Source organism: Staurois parvus, unplaced genomic scaffold, assembly GCF_062004578.1.
Source record: "Staurois parvus isolate SC_StPar_1 unplaced genomic scaffold, SC_StPar_1.0 ptg000227l, whole genome shotgun sequence".
NCBI lineage: Eukaryota > Metazoa > Chordata > Amphibia > Anura > Ranidae > Staurois > Staurois parvus.
Genome location: NW_028318023.1, coordinates 1,161,734 through 1,176,853, shown reverse-complemented (window position 1 = coordinate 1,176,853; position 15,120 = coordinate 1,161,734). Strand labels below are relative to the sequence as shown.

At 43.9% G+C, this 15,120-nt stretch overlaps 1 protein-coding gene across 6 annotated transcripts in view; it reads left to right on the top strand.

Annotated features, from left to right (window-relative positions):
* The first annotated feature begins 365 nt into the window (after window positions 1–365).
* YTHDC1 (YTH N6-methyladenosine RNA binding protein C1) overlaps window positions 366–15,120 on the top strand; it is a 67,096-nt gene continuing 52,341 nt past the window's right edge. For 2 of the 6 annotated variants that reach the window (XM_089679573.1, XM_089679571.1), the window contains exon 1: window positions 366–743. In XM_089679573.1, the coding sequence (XP_089535699.1) occupies window positions 713–743 (31 nt within the window). In that variant the 5' untranslated portion in view covers window positions 366–712. The remainder of the gene's footprint in view (window positions 744–15,120) is intronic. The other 4 variants (XM_089679574.1, XM_089679572.1, XM_089679575.1 and 1 more) reach the window with 3 other exon arrangements.

The window sequence follows — 15,120 nt, the reverse complement described above, 5'->3', positions numbered from 1 at the left end:
CGTTTGGTTTTCAAACCGTTTCCAACCGGCCTAATCACTCAAATTGGATGATCGCACGAAAATTGGCCTTTGCTGTGGCCCACGAATAGTGTGAACTTTTTATGAAAATTATTTGTAAAAATTTTCGATATAAAACTCTTTCGGAATTCGACACGTGTATGGCCGCCTTTTCGTGCGTATTGTTTGATGTGTGTTCGGAGATCAGCTGTATTAACCCTTGTCAGTACCAGTCTGCAAAGGAGAGCACAGGACACAGCACTACACATTCCTGGAAATCTTTACTACACCACGCCCCGCCCGGCCTTCTTTTGTGTGTACCTCATGCTGAAAGGCGGAGTCTAGTGGCGTCACAGGGGACGTATTAGAGCTGTGCATGCCGGGAGCGGGGTGTTGTTGTCGCAGAAGGGTGAAGCGGAGCTCCGCCATTTTGTTCGTAGAATAGGGTGAGGGGAAGAAAGAGAGGAGTGCCGGGTCGCCAGGTTAGGACCGAGCAGCACGCTGGCAAGGCGCGGGAAGTGTGGATCGGGTAGGTGAGCTTCCTCCGCCCTCTCTGGTCTCGGGACTGGTCGCCCCCCTCGGGATTCGCTTCGCCACGGCAGGAGAGCGGGGCGCCCGGCGGGGCGGGGGGGACACTCTGACATCCGCCTGCGGCCAGGACGACAGAGGGCCCCAGCGCCGGTATAGGCGGCGGAGCAGGAAAAGGAGTCGGAGGATGGAGCCGGAGAGAGGAGAGCAGAGCAAAGGTGAGCGGACACGTGTAGACCGCAGAGAGATGAATGAATGCGGAGTTCAGCCAGGCCTTTGTGTGAGGGGGGCCGGGCACTGCCTTCTATAGGATCTCTAATATATATATATATACTCATCTTGTATAGGATCTCTATTATATATGACTCCTATGGGATCCCCTACACCTCTATTATATATGACTCCTATGGGATCCCCTACACCTCTATTATATATGCCTCCTATGGGATCCCCCACACCTTTATTATATATGCCTCCTATGGGATCCCCCACACCTTTATTATATATGCCTCCTCTGGGATCCCCTACACCTCTATTATATATGCCTCCTCTGGGATCCCCTACACCTCTATTATATATGCCTCCTCTGGGATCCCCTACACCTCTATTATATATGCCTCCTCTGGGATCCCCTACACCTCTATTATATATGCCTCCTCTGGGATCCCCTACACCTCTATTATATATGCCTCCTCTGGGATCCCCTACACCTCTATTATATATGCCTCCTCTGGGATCCCCTACTCCTTTATTATATATGCCTCCTATGGGATCCCCTACGCCTCTATTATCTATGCCTTCCAATGGGATCCCCTACGCCTCTATTATATATGCCTCCTATGGGATCCCCTACGCCTCTATTATATATGCCTCCTATGGGATCCCCTACGCCTCTATTATATATGCCTCCTATGGGATCCCCTACGCCTCTATTATATATGCCTCCTATGGGATCCCCTACGCCTCTATTATATATGCCTCCTATGGGATCCCCTACGCCTCTATTATATATGCCTCCTATGGGATCCCCTACACCTCTATTATATATGCCTCCTATGGGATCCCCTACACCTCTATTATATATGCCTCCTATGGGATCCCCTACGCCTTTATTATATATGCCTCATCTGGGATCCCCTACGCCTTTATTATATATGCCTCCTACGGGGATCCCCTACGCCTCTATTATCTATGCCTTCCAATGGGATCCCCTACGCCTCTATTATATATGCCTCCTATGGGATCCCCTACGCCTCTATTATATATGCCTCCTATGGGATCCCCTACGCCTCTATTATATATGCCTCCTATGGGATCCCCTACGCCTCTATTATATATGCCTCCTATGGGATCCCCTACACCTCTATTATATATGCCTCCTATGGGATCCCCTACACCTCTATTATATATGCCTCCTATGGGATCCCCTACACCTCTATTATATATGCCTCCTATGGGATCCCCTACGCCTTTATTATATATGCCTCATCTGGGATCCCCTACGCCTTTATTATATATGCCTCCTACGGGGATCCCCTACGCCTCTATTATATATGCCTCCTACGGGGATCCCCTACGCCTCTATTATATATGCCTCATCTGGGATCCCCTACGCCTTTATTATATATGCCCCCTACGGGGATCCCCTACGCCTCTATTATATATGCCTCCTCTGGGATCCCCTACACCTCTATTATATATGCCTCCTATGGGATCCCCTACGCCTTTATTATATATGCCTCATCTGGGATCCCCTACGCCTTTATTATATATGCCTCCTACGGGGATCCCCTACGCCTCTATTATATATGCCTCCTACGGGGATCCCCTACACCTCTATTATATATGCCTCCTGGGATCCCCTACGCCTCTATTATATATGCCTCCTATGGGATCCCCTACACCTCTATTATATATGCCTCCTCTGGGATCCCCTACACCTCTATTATATATGCCTCCTCTGGGATCCCCTACACCTCTATTATATATGCCTCCTCTGGGATCCCCTACACCTCTATTATATATGCCTCCTCTGGGATCCCCTACACCTTTATTATATATGCCTCCTATGGGATCCCCTACGCCTCTATTATATATGCCTCCTATGGGGATCCCCTACGCCTCTATTATATATGCCTCCTATGGGATCCCCTACGCCTCTATTATATATGCCTCCTATGGGATCCCCTACGCCTCTATTATATATGCCTCCTATGGGATCCCCTACGCCTCTATTATATATGCCTCCTATGGGATCCCCTACGCCTCTATTATATATGCCTCCTATGGGATCCCCTACGCCTCTATTATATATGCCTCCTATGGGATCCCCTACGCCTCTATTATATATGCCTCCTATGGGATCCCCTACGCCTCTATTATATATGCCTCCTATGGGATCCCCTACGCCTCTATTATATATGCCTCCTATGGGATCCCCTACGCCTTTATTATATATGCCTCATCTGGGATCCCCTACGCCTTTATTATATATGCCTCCTACGGGGATCCCCTACGCCTTTATTATATATGCCTCCTACGGGGATCCCCTACGCCTCTATTATATATGCCTCATCTGGGATCCCCTACGCCTTTATTATATATGCCCCCTACGGGGATCCCCTACGCCTCTATTATATATGACTCCTACGGGGATCCCCTACGCCTTTATTATATATGCCCCCTACGCCTTTATTAAACATGCCTCCTACGGGGAACCCCTACGCCTTTATTATATATGCCTCTTACGGGGATCCCCTACGCCTCTATCGTATATATGCCTCCTACGGGGATCCCCTAAGCCTCTATTATAAATGCCTCCTACGAGATCCCCTGCGCCTCTATTATACAATGCTCAAAAAATATTAATGGAACACTTTGATAACACATCAGATTTCAATAGGAAAAATATCATGCTGGTTATCTGGACTGGGTAATGTGTTAGGAATGTAAGGATGGCCCATTGTGTGATGGAAATTAAAATTATCAACCTACAGAGGACTGAATTCAAAAACACCCGAAAATCAAAGTGAAAAAGATGTAGCAGGCTAGTCCATTTTTCTGAAATTTCATTGTAGCAACTCGGAATGGAACTCAGTCATTTGTATGCCCCCCACGTGCTTGTATGTATGTCTGACAACATTGGGGCATGCTCCTAATGAGACGACGGATGGTGTCCTGCATACTCTCACCACATGAGGCCAGGCATGGTCATGCACCAGGAGGAACCCAGGACCCACTGCACCAGTGTAGGGTCTGACAGTGGGTCCAAGGATTTCATCCCGATACCTAATGGCAGTCAGGGTGCCATTGTATATCCTGTAGAGGTCTGTGATTCTCTCCATGGATATCCCTCCCCAGACCATCACTGACCCACCACCAAAACAGCCATGTTGAACAATGTTACAGGCAGCATTACATTTTCCATGGCTTCTCCAGACCCTTTCATGTCTGTCACATGTGCTCAGGGTGAACCTGCTCTCATCTGTGAAAAGCACAGGGCGCCAGTGGTGGATCTGCCAATTCTGGTTTTCAGTGGCAAATGTCAATCGAGCACTATGGTGCCAGGCAGTGATCACAGGGCCCACTAGAGGATGTCAGGCCCTCAGGCCACCCTCATGAAGTCTGTTTCTGATTGTTTGGTCAGAGACTTTCACACCAATGGCCTGCTGGAGGTAATTTTGTAGGTCTCTGGCAGAGCTCATCCTGTTCCTGTTTGCACAAAGAAGCAGATACCGATTCTGCTAATGGGTTGAGGACCTTCTACAGCCCTGTCCAACTGTCCTAGAGTAACTTAAATAGTAATAAAGTGCAGCACTAGAGAAATAGGTGAGATTATAGTCCAAGAAAGGTTCAGTATAAAGCAATATTGTAAATCGTGCCAATAAGCGTATCCTTATCTTGTGGTGATCCGTGTGATAAAGTTATGTGCTTACCAGAAGCTCATAGATAATGCGCATTGATAACTCAAATTAGTGAGGTATGTGTCTGGGACATCCGTCTCCAATAGGGCAGCTCTGCAGTGGTTGGTGTCTGCTTCAGAGGTCTCCTTTATGGGTCAGCAGGGAAGAGCTTCCCAGATTCTGCATACTTAAGACTCCGTGTACGGAGTCATAGAAAGTGCTCATAGCGTAATATTGCCAAGAAGTTTGAATTTATTCAAAAAGCAAGTTTCACAGTAAAATTGTAAAAAGGTATAAACAGGTACACTGACCAGTAATATGGGTAACCACCGGGCCTGTATAAGGCTCCGGTGGTTTAAAAACACCCGTGGTCACCCATATTACTGGTCAGTGTACCTGTTTATACCTTTTTACAATTTTACTGTGAAACTTGCTTTTTGAATAAATTCAAACTTCTTGGCAATATTACGCTATGAGCACTTTCTATGACTCCGTACACGGAGTCTTAAGTATGCAGAATCTGGGAAGCTCTTCCCTGCTGACCCATAAAGGAGACCTCTGAAGCAGACACCAACCACTGCAGAGCTGCCCTATTGGAGACGGATGTCCCAGACACATACCTCACTAATTTGAGTTATCAATGCGCATTATCTATGAGCTTCTGGTAAGCACATAACTTTATCACACGGATCATCACAAGATAAGGATACGCTTATTGGCACGATTTACAATATTGCTTTATACTGAACCTTTCTTGGACTATAATCTCACCTATTTCTCTAGCGCTGCACTTTATTACTATTTATGCTATATTTAAGGTTTTATGTGGTTACTTGAGTCCAATCAGCTGCTATTGGAGAGCGCTCACTATTGTTACATTTTACTCTCCTAGAGTAACTGTCTCCTGGAATCTCCTCCATGCTCTTGAGTCTGTGCTGGGAGACACAGCAAACCTTCTGGCAATGACACGTATTGATGAGCCATCCTGGAGGAGTTGGACTGCCTGTGCAACCTCTGTAGGGTGCAGGTATCACCTCATGCTACCAGTAGTGACACTGACCCTAGCCAAATGCAAAACTAGTGAGAAACAAAAGATGAGTAGGGAAAAAAATTACAGTGGCTGCCACCTGTAAAACAATTTTTTTGTTTTGGGTGTCGTCTCATTGTTACCCATCTAGTGCACCTGTTGTTAATTTCATGAACACCAAAGCAGCTGAAACTGATTAACAACCCCCTCTGCTACTTAACTGACCAGATCAATATCCCAGGAGTTTAATTGGAGCTATACTCTGATTAAAAAGTGTTCCTTTAATTTTTTTGATCAGTGTATATGCCTCATATATGATCACCTATATCTCTTTCATATGCACTGTATTGCTGGCTAACATGTTTCCTCACCTGTGTCTGTCCTAATTACCTATCATTATTTCATGTGCTCCAAGGTAGATTGTAGGTATCTGCATCCTCTACCTACTGCATGGATGTAAATATTTTTCTTACATGGTGGTGGTGTGGGGGAATGTTTTTAGGCCTCATGCACCCAGGACATTTTGCTCTCTTAGATGTCTTTCCTTCTGGCAGCAGCGTTTTGCCAGGAAAAAAAAAACTCTTAAGTGCATCTAGTGCTTGGACATGAATTAATTTCATTGGCAAGAATAATAAATTATTCTGGCCATTGAAATGAATTACAGCTCAAGCACTAAACATGCCTAGCATTAACACGTTTAGACGCCTTTACACGTGTCAAGTGTTTTTTTTTGTTTTTCTGCCTAAGAGCTGCTGCACCTGGAAATACTAGCAGTGGGTTTTCTTTTTGCTCTAAACACCCCTTCCTTTAAACCACTGTGTGTGCATGGACACATGGTCTAATGTAGAGGGGCATTAAAACCCTGATCACATTGGGTGCAACTTGGCATGCGATTTGCATGCCAGACGACTTGCAAATCGTATGCCAAGTCGCACCCTATTGTCCGCTGTTAGAGCTGTCATATCGATATTCCGACTTAGAGCTGCACCGATTTCTAAAGTAGTACATGTACCACTTTTCTTGCGATTTGTATAGACATCTGTGTCAATGTCTTGCAAATCGCAACTGAAATCGGCAGGTCATTTGATTTAAAAATTGGCTTTGATGTGACCGGGGGCTTGGATGCAGAAAAAAGAGCCAGATGCCTGACAGCCATGTTGAAAACATCCAGTGTGCATCAGGCCTTAACTAGGGATGCACTGGAATCTCAGTGGCCAAAAAAACACCCCCCTTCGGCCGTCGGCCAAAATAAAATTAAGGACCGATATGGGTGTCGAAAAAACCTCGCCGCCACCGCTCGGAAGTTCTCAGCCTTACCTGAGAAACCATCGAACGATCCCAGCGCTGGGCATTGAGATGTGTGAAGGAAAGATGGCCTCCACTCATCTCTATGCCCTTGGAGGATCGGAGCGATGTCACTTTTGGTTTCGGACATTTTTTAAAGCCTTAGATCAATGTGTTTTTTTTTTTTTTTTTGTTTTTTTTTTGTTTTGATCCAATGCTTTACATTGCAGAGGAGAGATGTGGGGTCATAGTGGTAAAAACATACATAGGCCATGCCCACATCTGTAAATAGTGTTCAAACAACATATGTGAGGTATCGCCACGAACGTCAGAGCAAGAGCAATAATTCTCACACTAGACCTCCTCTGTAACTTTACACTACTAACCTGTAGAAATTTTTAAAGCATCACCAATGGAGATTAAGTACCGCAGTTTCACGCCATTCCATGAGCGTGCACAATTTTGAAGCGTGACGTGTTGGGGGTCTATTTACTCACCCTAACATCCTTTCATATTTTACAAACAAATTGGGATATATATATTAATCAAAGTATATTTTTTTTTCCAAAAAATATATATTCATTTTTAAAAACTGCGCATTTTAGGTTTTCGGCCAAGTGCATTTTGAATTTTCGGTTTCGGCACCAGAATTTTCATTTTGGTGCACCACTAGCCTTAACCAAAAGTGACTGACACTAGTTCTATCAACTTGTGCCATTGTCCATAGTGACCAATGAACTTCGGTCTTTCATTTTTGTCACTCTCACACAACATAAAAAATTTGAATTGTAAAAACTGATTGGTTGGACTCCAGTTGCAAGCAAAGTTAAGGTTGCCACAAACTATACAATCTGATTATAACAATATCCTTTAGATTTACCAAAACTATGTAATACAAGGACCTATTGGAACAATCCATTCAGTTAGTATCCAGGCAGACTCTTGCACTACATAGTTGACGGCAGATATAAAGGAGATTGTACAATCAGATTTGTTTTATATATGACCAGCTTAAAGCAGTATTAAACCCCAAAGCAAACATTTATTATAATGTAGCTTACCAGTTCTTGAATGTGATGGCTGAAGTGGTTTTCCTTTTTTAGGCTTTCTTACCTTTTATTTTCATCTGGTGATCTGGCTAGTAAGTCTGTTGCTTTTCAAAAGAACCAGTTCTCCTGCAGATGTAAAGGGCTACAGGATTGAGACAAACCATTTACCAAGAGCAGGGGTGCTTACAATGATCAGCTCTTAGTTGTTCATGTAAAACCTTTATCCCAAAGATAAAAAACTTTTATTGCTTACATTACATTTAGCTGCAGTCTGCCTTCAGTTTGTTAGTGTATCTGAATCTGCTAGTCCATCTAACGCTCCCCTCCCGCAGACTGACAATGCTGCTGTTAAAAGGTGCCCCTGTACTTCTTTATCCGGAGTGGAAGCACCCTATAATACAGGAGGTGGGTTAGTGGCCAGAAAGCCATGGGAAAACTGAGGGAAGAAAACTAATGCAGCCACCGCATTTGTTTGGTAAGTTGCAATATATTATATTTTTGGGTTTAATGCTGCTTTGAGTCTCAGATATTTTTCCATGTTATATCGGTTGTTGTGTGTAGCCTTCTTAATCTTTTGGTTGTAGTAGTTGCTTTATTTTGTTAAAGCTGACTTGTACCCTCCCTACCCATGTTCTAGAATAAAACCCTCTGTCCTTGTTTTTTTCTTTGTTAGGGTGCACTTATGCTGAGCAGTTAGCTGGCCCATGCCCTTATTTGGTTGCCCCCTCCCCTTCCCCACTGGTCACTGATTCCCAGGCACCCTTACATTCTCTCCTCTGTCAACCAGACAACAGTAATCCCTGCTTCTGTGCTAACTGATCTGCATACCGAAGCAAACCTTTCCGGAACACAAGTTATCCGTACATGGAACCACCTTTTCCAAATGGTCCTGGGGTACAGTACGCTTAACTGTTTCCCGGGCATGGTTTGAAGCGCCAACGCCATACAAACCAGATCAAGGGGGTGGACAGGAATGACATATTCAGCTGCTCACATCTGAGGAGGCTTGTCATGCATCCCAGGAGGCCTCAGAATAATCCCCAGGGCATGTGCTGTGACACATCAGGGGGCTGGCTGACTTTTTGGTTCTTGCAGCCACCACTCTGATTCACATGTGCCACAATGTGTCATCAGTTGGCTGGCTGCAAGGATCCAGAAGAGTGGCCAGCTCACAAGGATATCCGAAAAGGAGATGGTGGTGTGAGACCAGATGAGTAACAGAATGGCAGATCCCTGCAGAAAACTACTATATTTCTGGCTGTTTGAGTATATTTTTTGTGGATGACCCAGGGAAAAATGAGTGGAAGTGAAGCTTGTCATTCAGTAGAAATCTGCTAAACCCATTCTAGGTGCATCAAATTAAAACTCATTAATTTCCTTTATAAAGCGGCCCGAGTAGAAAAGCCAGCAGTGTAAGCAGTGATCTCTCGGCAGAGGTCTAAAGGGCCTCTTGCGGAGTCAGAGCTCTCCAATCAGCATGAGCTTTGCTGAATAGTGTCTAGCCCTAAACAAGGGGCATGTCTGATCTCTGTAGAGAGACGGCTGCTTCCACACAGAGGGTTCTACTTTGCAGCATAATGAGAAGATGACCGCTTCTATGGGCTATAACAACTGTAATTCATTGATCACCCTTTGTTTTGAAATGCCTGGAATGTATTCAGCTGATTTAGGACTTATGCACACTGAGCATTTGCTTAGCTCCCCTGAAAGCCTTTTCGCCTGGCAGGAAAAAAACTGCTTAAACGTCTGTCCAGAATAGTAATTTAATGTGTCTAGCTCCTCTCCTGAATGCACTGGGGTTTTTTTTTTTCTACCTGTAATAATTCCTCTTCTATTACATCTCTGAATACCTGCAGAAGGCATTTTTAAAGCACTGTGTGCATGAGCCCTTCATTTTAAAATTCATTTGGTTTTTAACTTCATTATGCAAGAAAGGGAGGGAGAGAAGACAGTGTAACAACCATCCACAGTGTGTACTATCCACATACAGAACATCATCTGGGAGCATGAGCAGTAAAGGGATTGGTGCAACTGAAAGTCTTTCTGCTTAAGTTGTATGAATGGTGAAGGTAATTGCCCATCGTCCGGACCACTAGCAAGCAAACCATCTGACATCCTCGATCCTGAACACCTCAAATTCACCGATGACATTGATGGAGCTTGTGCAACAGGACGCATTTCGAGGACACTTCCTCTTTCTCAGCTAAGCTGACTAGGCTACCCACTCTGGTTCACTAATCTTCCTGGATTTCAGTAACTGCCTACTTATATGGGAGGTACAGGCAGACCGTGCACTGAAAGCCTAACATTGTGACACAATCTGCTGATCACGGGCACAATGCTTTACAGGCTAAGGAAAAGTTTACCTGCCAACAAATGTGCATTTTTTTTTTTTTTTTTTTTTTTTAAGGCAAACGTAGGCTTTAAAGCTGGGAGCCAGCAGAACAAGAGACCAGCTCACAGATGCTACTACAGCCATCATATTGTTTTAAAATCTTGAGACTCTGGAGGTACTATGTATGTCCAGAGGGCTTAGTTAAAGAAATGCCTGGTACCTTCATGCATTTTGTTGCAAAAATGCTGGCCCCCACATGGCTACAAAACACTCACAAAAGCACAGCACACATATTGCTGCAACTTACAAGAAAACAGGACAACCTATCACCACTGCCTTCACTGGACTGGTTAGTAGTATTTGTAATTCAGAACCAGGTTAAAGTGGAAGAATAGCCAAACTGAAAGTATCCTAAAAATGTTCCCTCCTCCTGCTTATTACTGATGTTTATCTGTAGGATCTTGCTGGAAGAAAGATCCTGACTGAAATATTCTGTAAAAACCTTGCGTATAGGCGTGTAAACATTACAGTGGGTAAAATAAGCTTTTATCACATCACCATTTTTCTCAGTAAATATACACTGCTCAAAAAATTAAAGGAACACTTTGAAAACACATCAGATCTCAATGGGGGAAAATATGCTGGATATCTATACTGATATGGACTGGGTAATGTGTTAAGAACGTAAGAATGCCCCATCGTGTGATAGAAATGAAAATTATCAACCTACAGAGGACTGAAGAAAGACACCCCGAAAATCTAAGTGAAAAAATGATGCAGCAGGCTAGTTGATTTTTTTTTTTTTCTGAAATTTCATTGCAGCAACTCAAAATGGTACTCAGTAGTTTGTATGTCCCCCATGTGCTTGTATGCATGCCCTAACAACATCAGGGCATGGTCCTAATGAGCTGACAGATGGTGTCCTTAGGTATTTCCTCCCAGATCTGGACCAGAGCAATCACTGAGCTCCTGGACAGTCAGGTGCAAACTGGCGGCGTCGGATGGACCGAAACATGATATCACAGGCGCGTTCTATTGGATTTAGGTCAGGCAAGTGTGGGGGCCATTCAATGGTATCAATTCCTTCATCCTCCAGGAACTGCCTGCATATTCTTGCCACATGAGGCCGGGCATTGTGCACCAGTAGGAACCCAGAACCCACTGCACCAGCATAGGGTCTGACAATGAGTCCAAGGATTTCATCCCAATACTTAACGGCAGTCAGGGTGCCATTGTCTAGTCTGTAGAGGTCTGTGTGTCCCTTCATGGATATGTCTTCCCAGACCCACCACCAAAACGGCCATGCTGGACGATGTTACAGGCAGCACAGCGTTCTCCACTGCTTCTCCAGACCCTTTCACGCCTGTCACATGTGCTTAGGGTGAACTTGCTCTCATCTGTCAAAAGCATAGGGAGCCAGTGGTGGACCTGCCAATTCTGGTGTTCAATGGCAAATGCTAATTGAGCTCTATGGTGCTGGGCAGTGAGCACTGGGCCCACTAGAGGAAATTGGGCCCTCAGGCCATCCTCCATGAAGTCTTTCTGATTGGTCAGAGACATTCACACCAGTGGCCTGTTAGGTCATTTTGTAGGGCTCTGGCAGTGCTCATCCTGTTCCTAAAGGAGCAGATACCGGTCCTTCTGATGGGTTAAGGACCTTCTCCTGCCTTCTCCAGCTCTTTAGAGTAATTGCCTGTCTCCTGGAATCTCCTCCTTGCTTTTTAGACTGTGCCGGGAGACACAGCAAACATTCTGGCAATTGTATGTATTGATGTGCCATCCTGGAGGAGCTGGACTGCCTGTGCAACCACTGTAGGGTCCAGGTATCACCTCATGCTACCAGTAGTGACACTGGCTCTAGCCAAATGCAAAACTAGTGACAAACTGTCACAACAGTGACAACAGAGTAGGGAAAAAGTCAGTGGTCGCTACCTGTAAAACCATTCCTATTTTGGAGGTTCTCATTGTTGCCCATCTAGTGTACCTGTTGTTACTTTCATGAACACCAAAGCAGCTGAAACTGATTAACAACCCCCTCTGCTACTTAACTGACCAGAAAAATATTCCAGAAGTTTAATTGACGATTATTATTATACAGGATTTATATAGTGCCAATAGTTTGCTCAACACTTTACAATATAAAGGGAGACATATGTTGTTAACAACCCATGCAGTCCATACATGAAAGAAACAAATACATTCAGAAATTATGTATAAAAAAATGGAATGACACAGGGAAAAAGTATTTAACACAAGGCATGAAGAAAGGGAGGTGCAAAAAGGCATGGAAAGTCAAGACACCAGATGCATCAGCTGAAATCAGTAATTAGACGGCAATTGTCAGTGCAAATTAATATCAGCTGGTTCAGTCTCAACTGATGGCCTATAAAAAAGGTGTTTCATTAACCATGTCACAGAAGAAACGTCTCATGAAGGGTAAAGGCATAATCCGTAAGTGGAAAGAACATCATTTCACCATAAACCATCCACGACCAGGTGCTCCTCGCAAGACTTTTGAAAGGAGTGAAAAAGATTATCAGAGGAGTTCTCCAAGAGCCAATGGCCACTTGTGGAGAGCTTCAGAAAGACCTCGAATTAGCAGGTATAATTGTTTCAACGAAAAAAGTTTAAGCACTCAACCGCCATGGCCTGTATGCACGCTCACCATGCAAGACTCCATTGCTGAAGAAAAAGCATGTTAAAGCTCATTTAAAGACATTCTTGATAAAAACAATTTGCAGCCATCTACCAGGATGATGAAGATAAAACGAGGGTGGACATTTCAGAAAGACAATGATCTCAAGCACAAAGCCATGGAAACTCAATTTTTTTCAAAGAAAAAAAAATAAAGCTGCTAGAATGGCCCATCCAATCACCTGACTGGAAATCCAATAGAAAATCTATGGAAAGAACTGAAGATCAGAGTTCATAGAATAGGGCCACTGAACTTTCAAGATTTGAAGACTGCTTGTGTGGGAGACTGGACCAAAATCACACCTGTGTAATGCATGCGACTAGTTTCTCCATACAAGAGGCGTCTTGAAGCTGTCATTACCAAAAAAGGATTTTGTACGGAGTATTAAATACATTTCAGTTATCGTGTTCAATAGTTTACAGTTCTACTTATGTTTCCTGTTAGAGAGACAAAAGAAAAATAAGGGAAATCCACTCTACGCCTAGTACACATGACAATATCGGATGAATGATCGTTCATATTTTGCATGATAGTCTCCAAAACAAAATAGGTTACTAAAGTTCCAAAAATTCTCGCAAGACAGAAAATAACTCCCCGCGATTATGTTAAGTATTGTATTTGCATTTCTGAGCATGAGTGGTCTTAGTCATCCAACAGACAAATACTGTATTGCTTAAACAAAAAGTTTTAAGATTTAAGTTTTGTGCTTGTCCCTTCGGATAATTTCATATGAACTGTCACAATCGTCTCTCAAAAGCTGTGTACTAATGATCAGATTATCGGACAATCGCTCCGAAAGCGCAATTATTTATTTTTTTTCATTGTGTGTGTTCGGCATTAGACAGTTATCACAGGAACAGGTGTCCCCATTGAAAGAGTTCCTCTCTATTCCTGTATCAGTGAGAACTCACTTTTGGTCTCAGTGATGGTCACTAGTGCAAATGGAGAAGGTAAATCTCCCCAATGTGGACACAGATGGAAATTAAAGTTGAACTTTGTGTAAAATTATGACAGCTGTGGTATTCCAGGCAAACCTGGACTAGCCTTGAAACTGTCCCCTCCCAAGACCTATGTTAACTAACGTGTAAGAAAGATCTGTATAATTTTCGTTCCGGTCCAAGTGTTTCGGCTCCTCTGTGTCAGCCAGCACTGCTGCACAGGAAAACGGAGCGCCGACAATGGATGGGCCATTGAAGTCTGCACATATATTGGGGTTAAACAAATGGAAACCCTATATGATTTGTAGGTGTGAAAGGGATGATATGTTTTGCAAGCAGAAGTAGTGTAACATTCTTTTGCTTCCGCTGTTTGACGAGTCGCCTAACTGGTGGGAAGCCTTACTTTCATTATTCACTGTGTGTGCTGCTAGTAATATGGAGGAGTTATGTCAGAGCTGACCGAGCTTCAAGGAGGGCAAATTGTTGGTGCTCTCTTAGCAGGTGCCTCTGTGACTGAAGTTGCCAATTTATTTGCTGTGTCACGAGGTACAGAAGCCAGAGGTTATGACGGCTGAACAAAAATCAGGTTCCTCCATCCACACAAATGAGGTAGATGGAGGAATCTTCCCCGACAGAATCTTGTATTCTGGACTAATAGTACAACTGGCTCTTTTCTTGCAGAACATTGGATGCATTGTACTTCCTTATCTGCAGATTACTTTGAAGCATTATTGATGTTATTGAATTATATAACTTATGTACAGTATCTCTCAGAAGTGAGTACAGCCCTCACATTTTTGTAAATATTTTATCTTTTTATGTGACAATACTGAAGAAATGACACTTTACATTGTAGCAAAGTATTGAGCTTGTATAACAGTGTAAATTTGTTGTCCCCTCAAAATAACGCAACATACTGCCATTGTCTTAACCGCTGGCAACAAAAGTGAGTACACCCCTAAGTGAAAATGTCCAAATAGGGCCCAAAGTGTCAATATTTTGTGTGGCCACCATTATTTTCCAGCACTGCCTTAACCCTCTTGGGCAGGGAATGGAGTTCACCAGAGCTTCACAGGTTGCCACTGGAGTCCTCTTCCATGATGACATCACGGGCAAAGCTGTTGGTTGTTAGACCTTGCGCTCCTCCACCTTCCATTTTGAGTATGCCCCACAGATACTCAATAGGGTTTAGGTCTGGAGACATGCTTGGCCAGTCCACCACCTTTACCCTCAGCTTCTTTAGCAAGGCAGTGGTTATCTTGGAGGTGTGTTTGGGGTCGTTATGTTGGAATACTGCCCTGTGGCCTAGTTTCTGAAGGGAGGGGATCATGCTCTGCTTCAGTATGTCACAGTACAGGTTTGCAT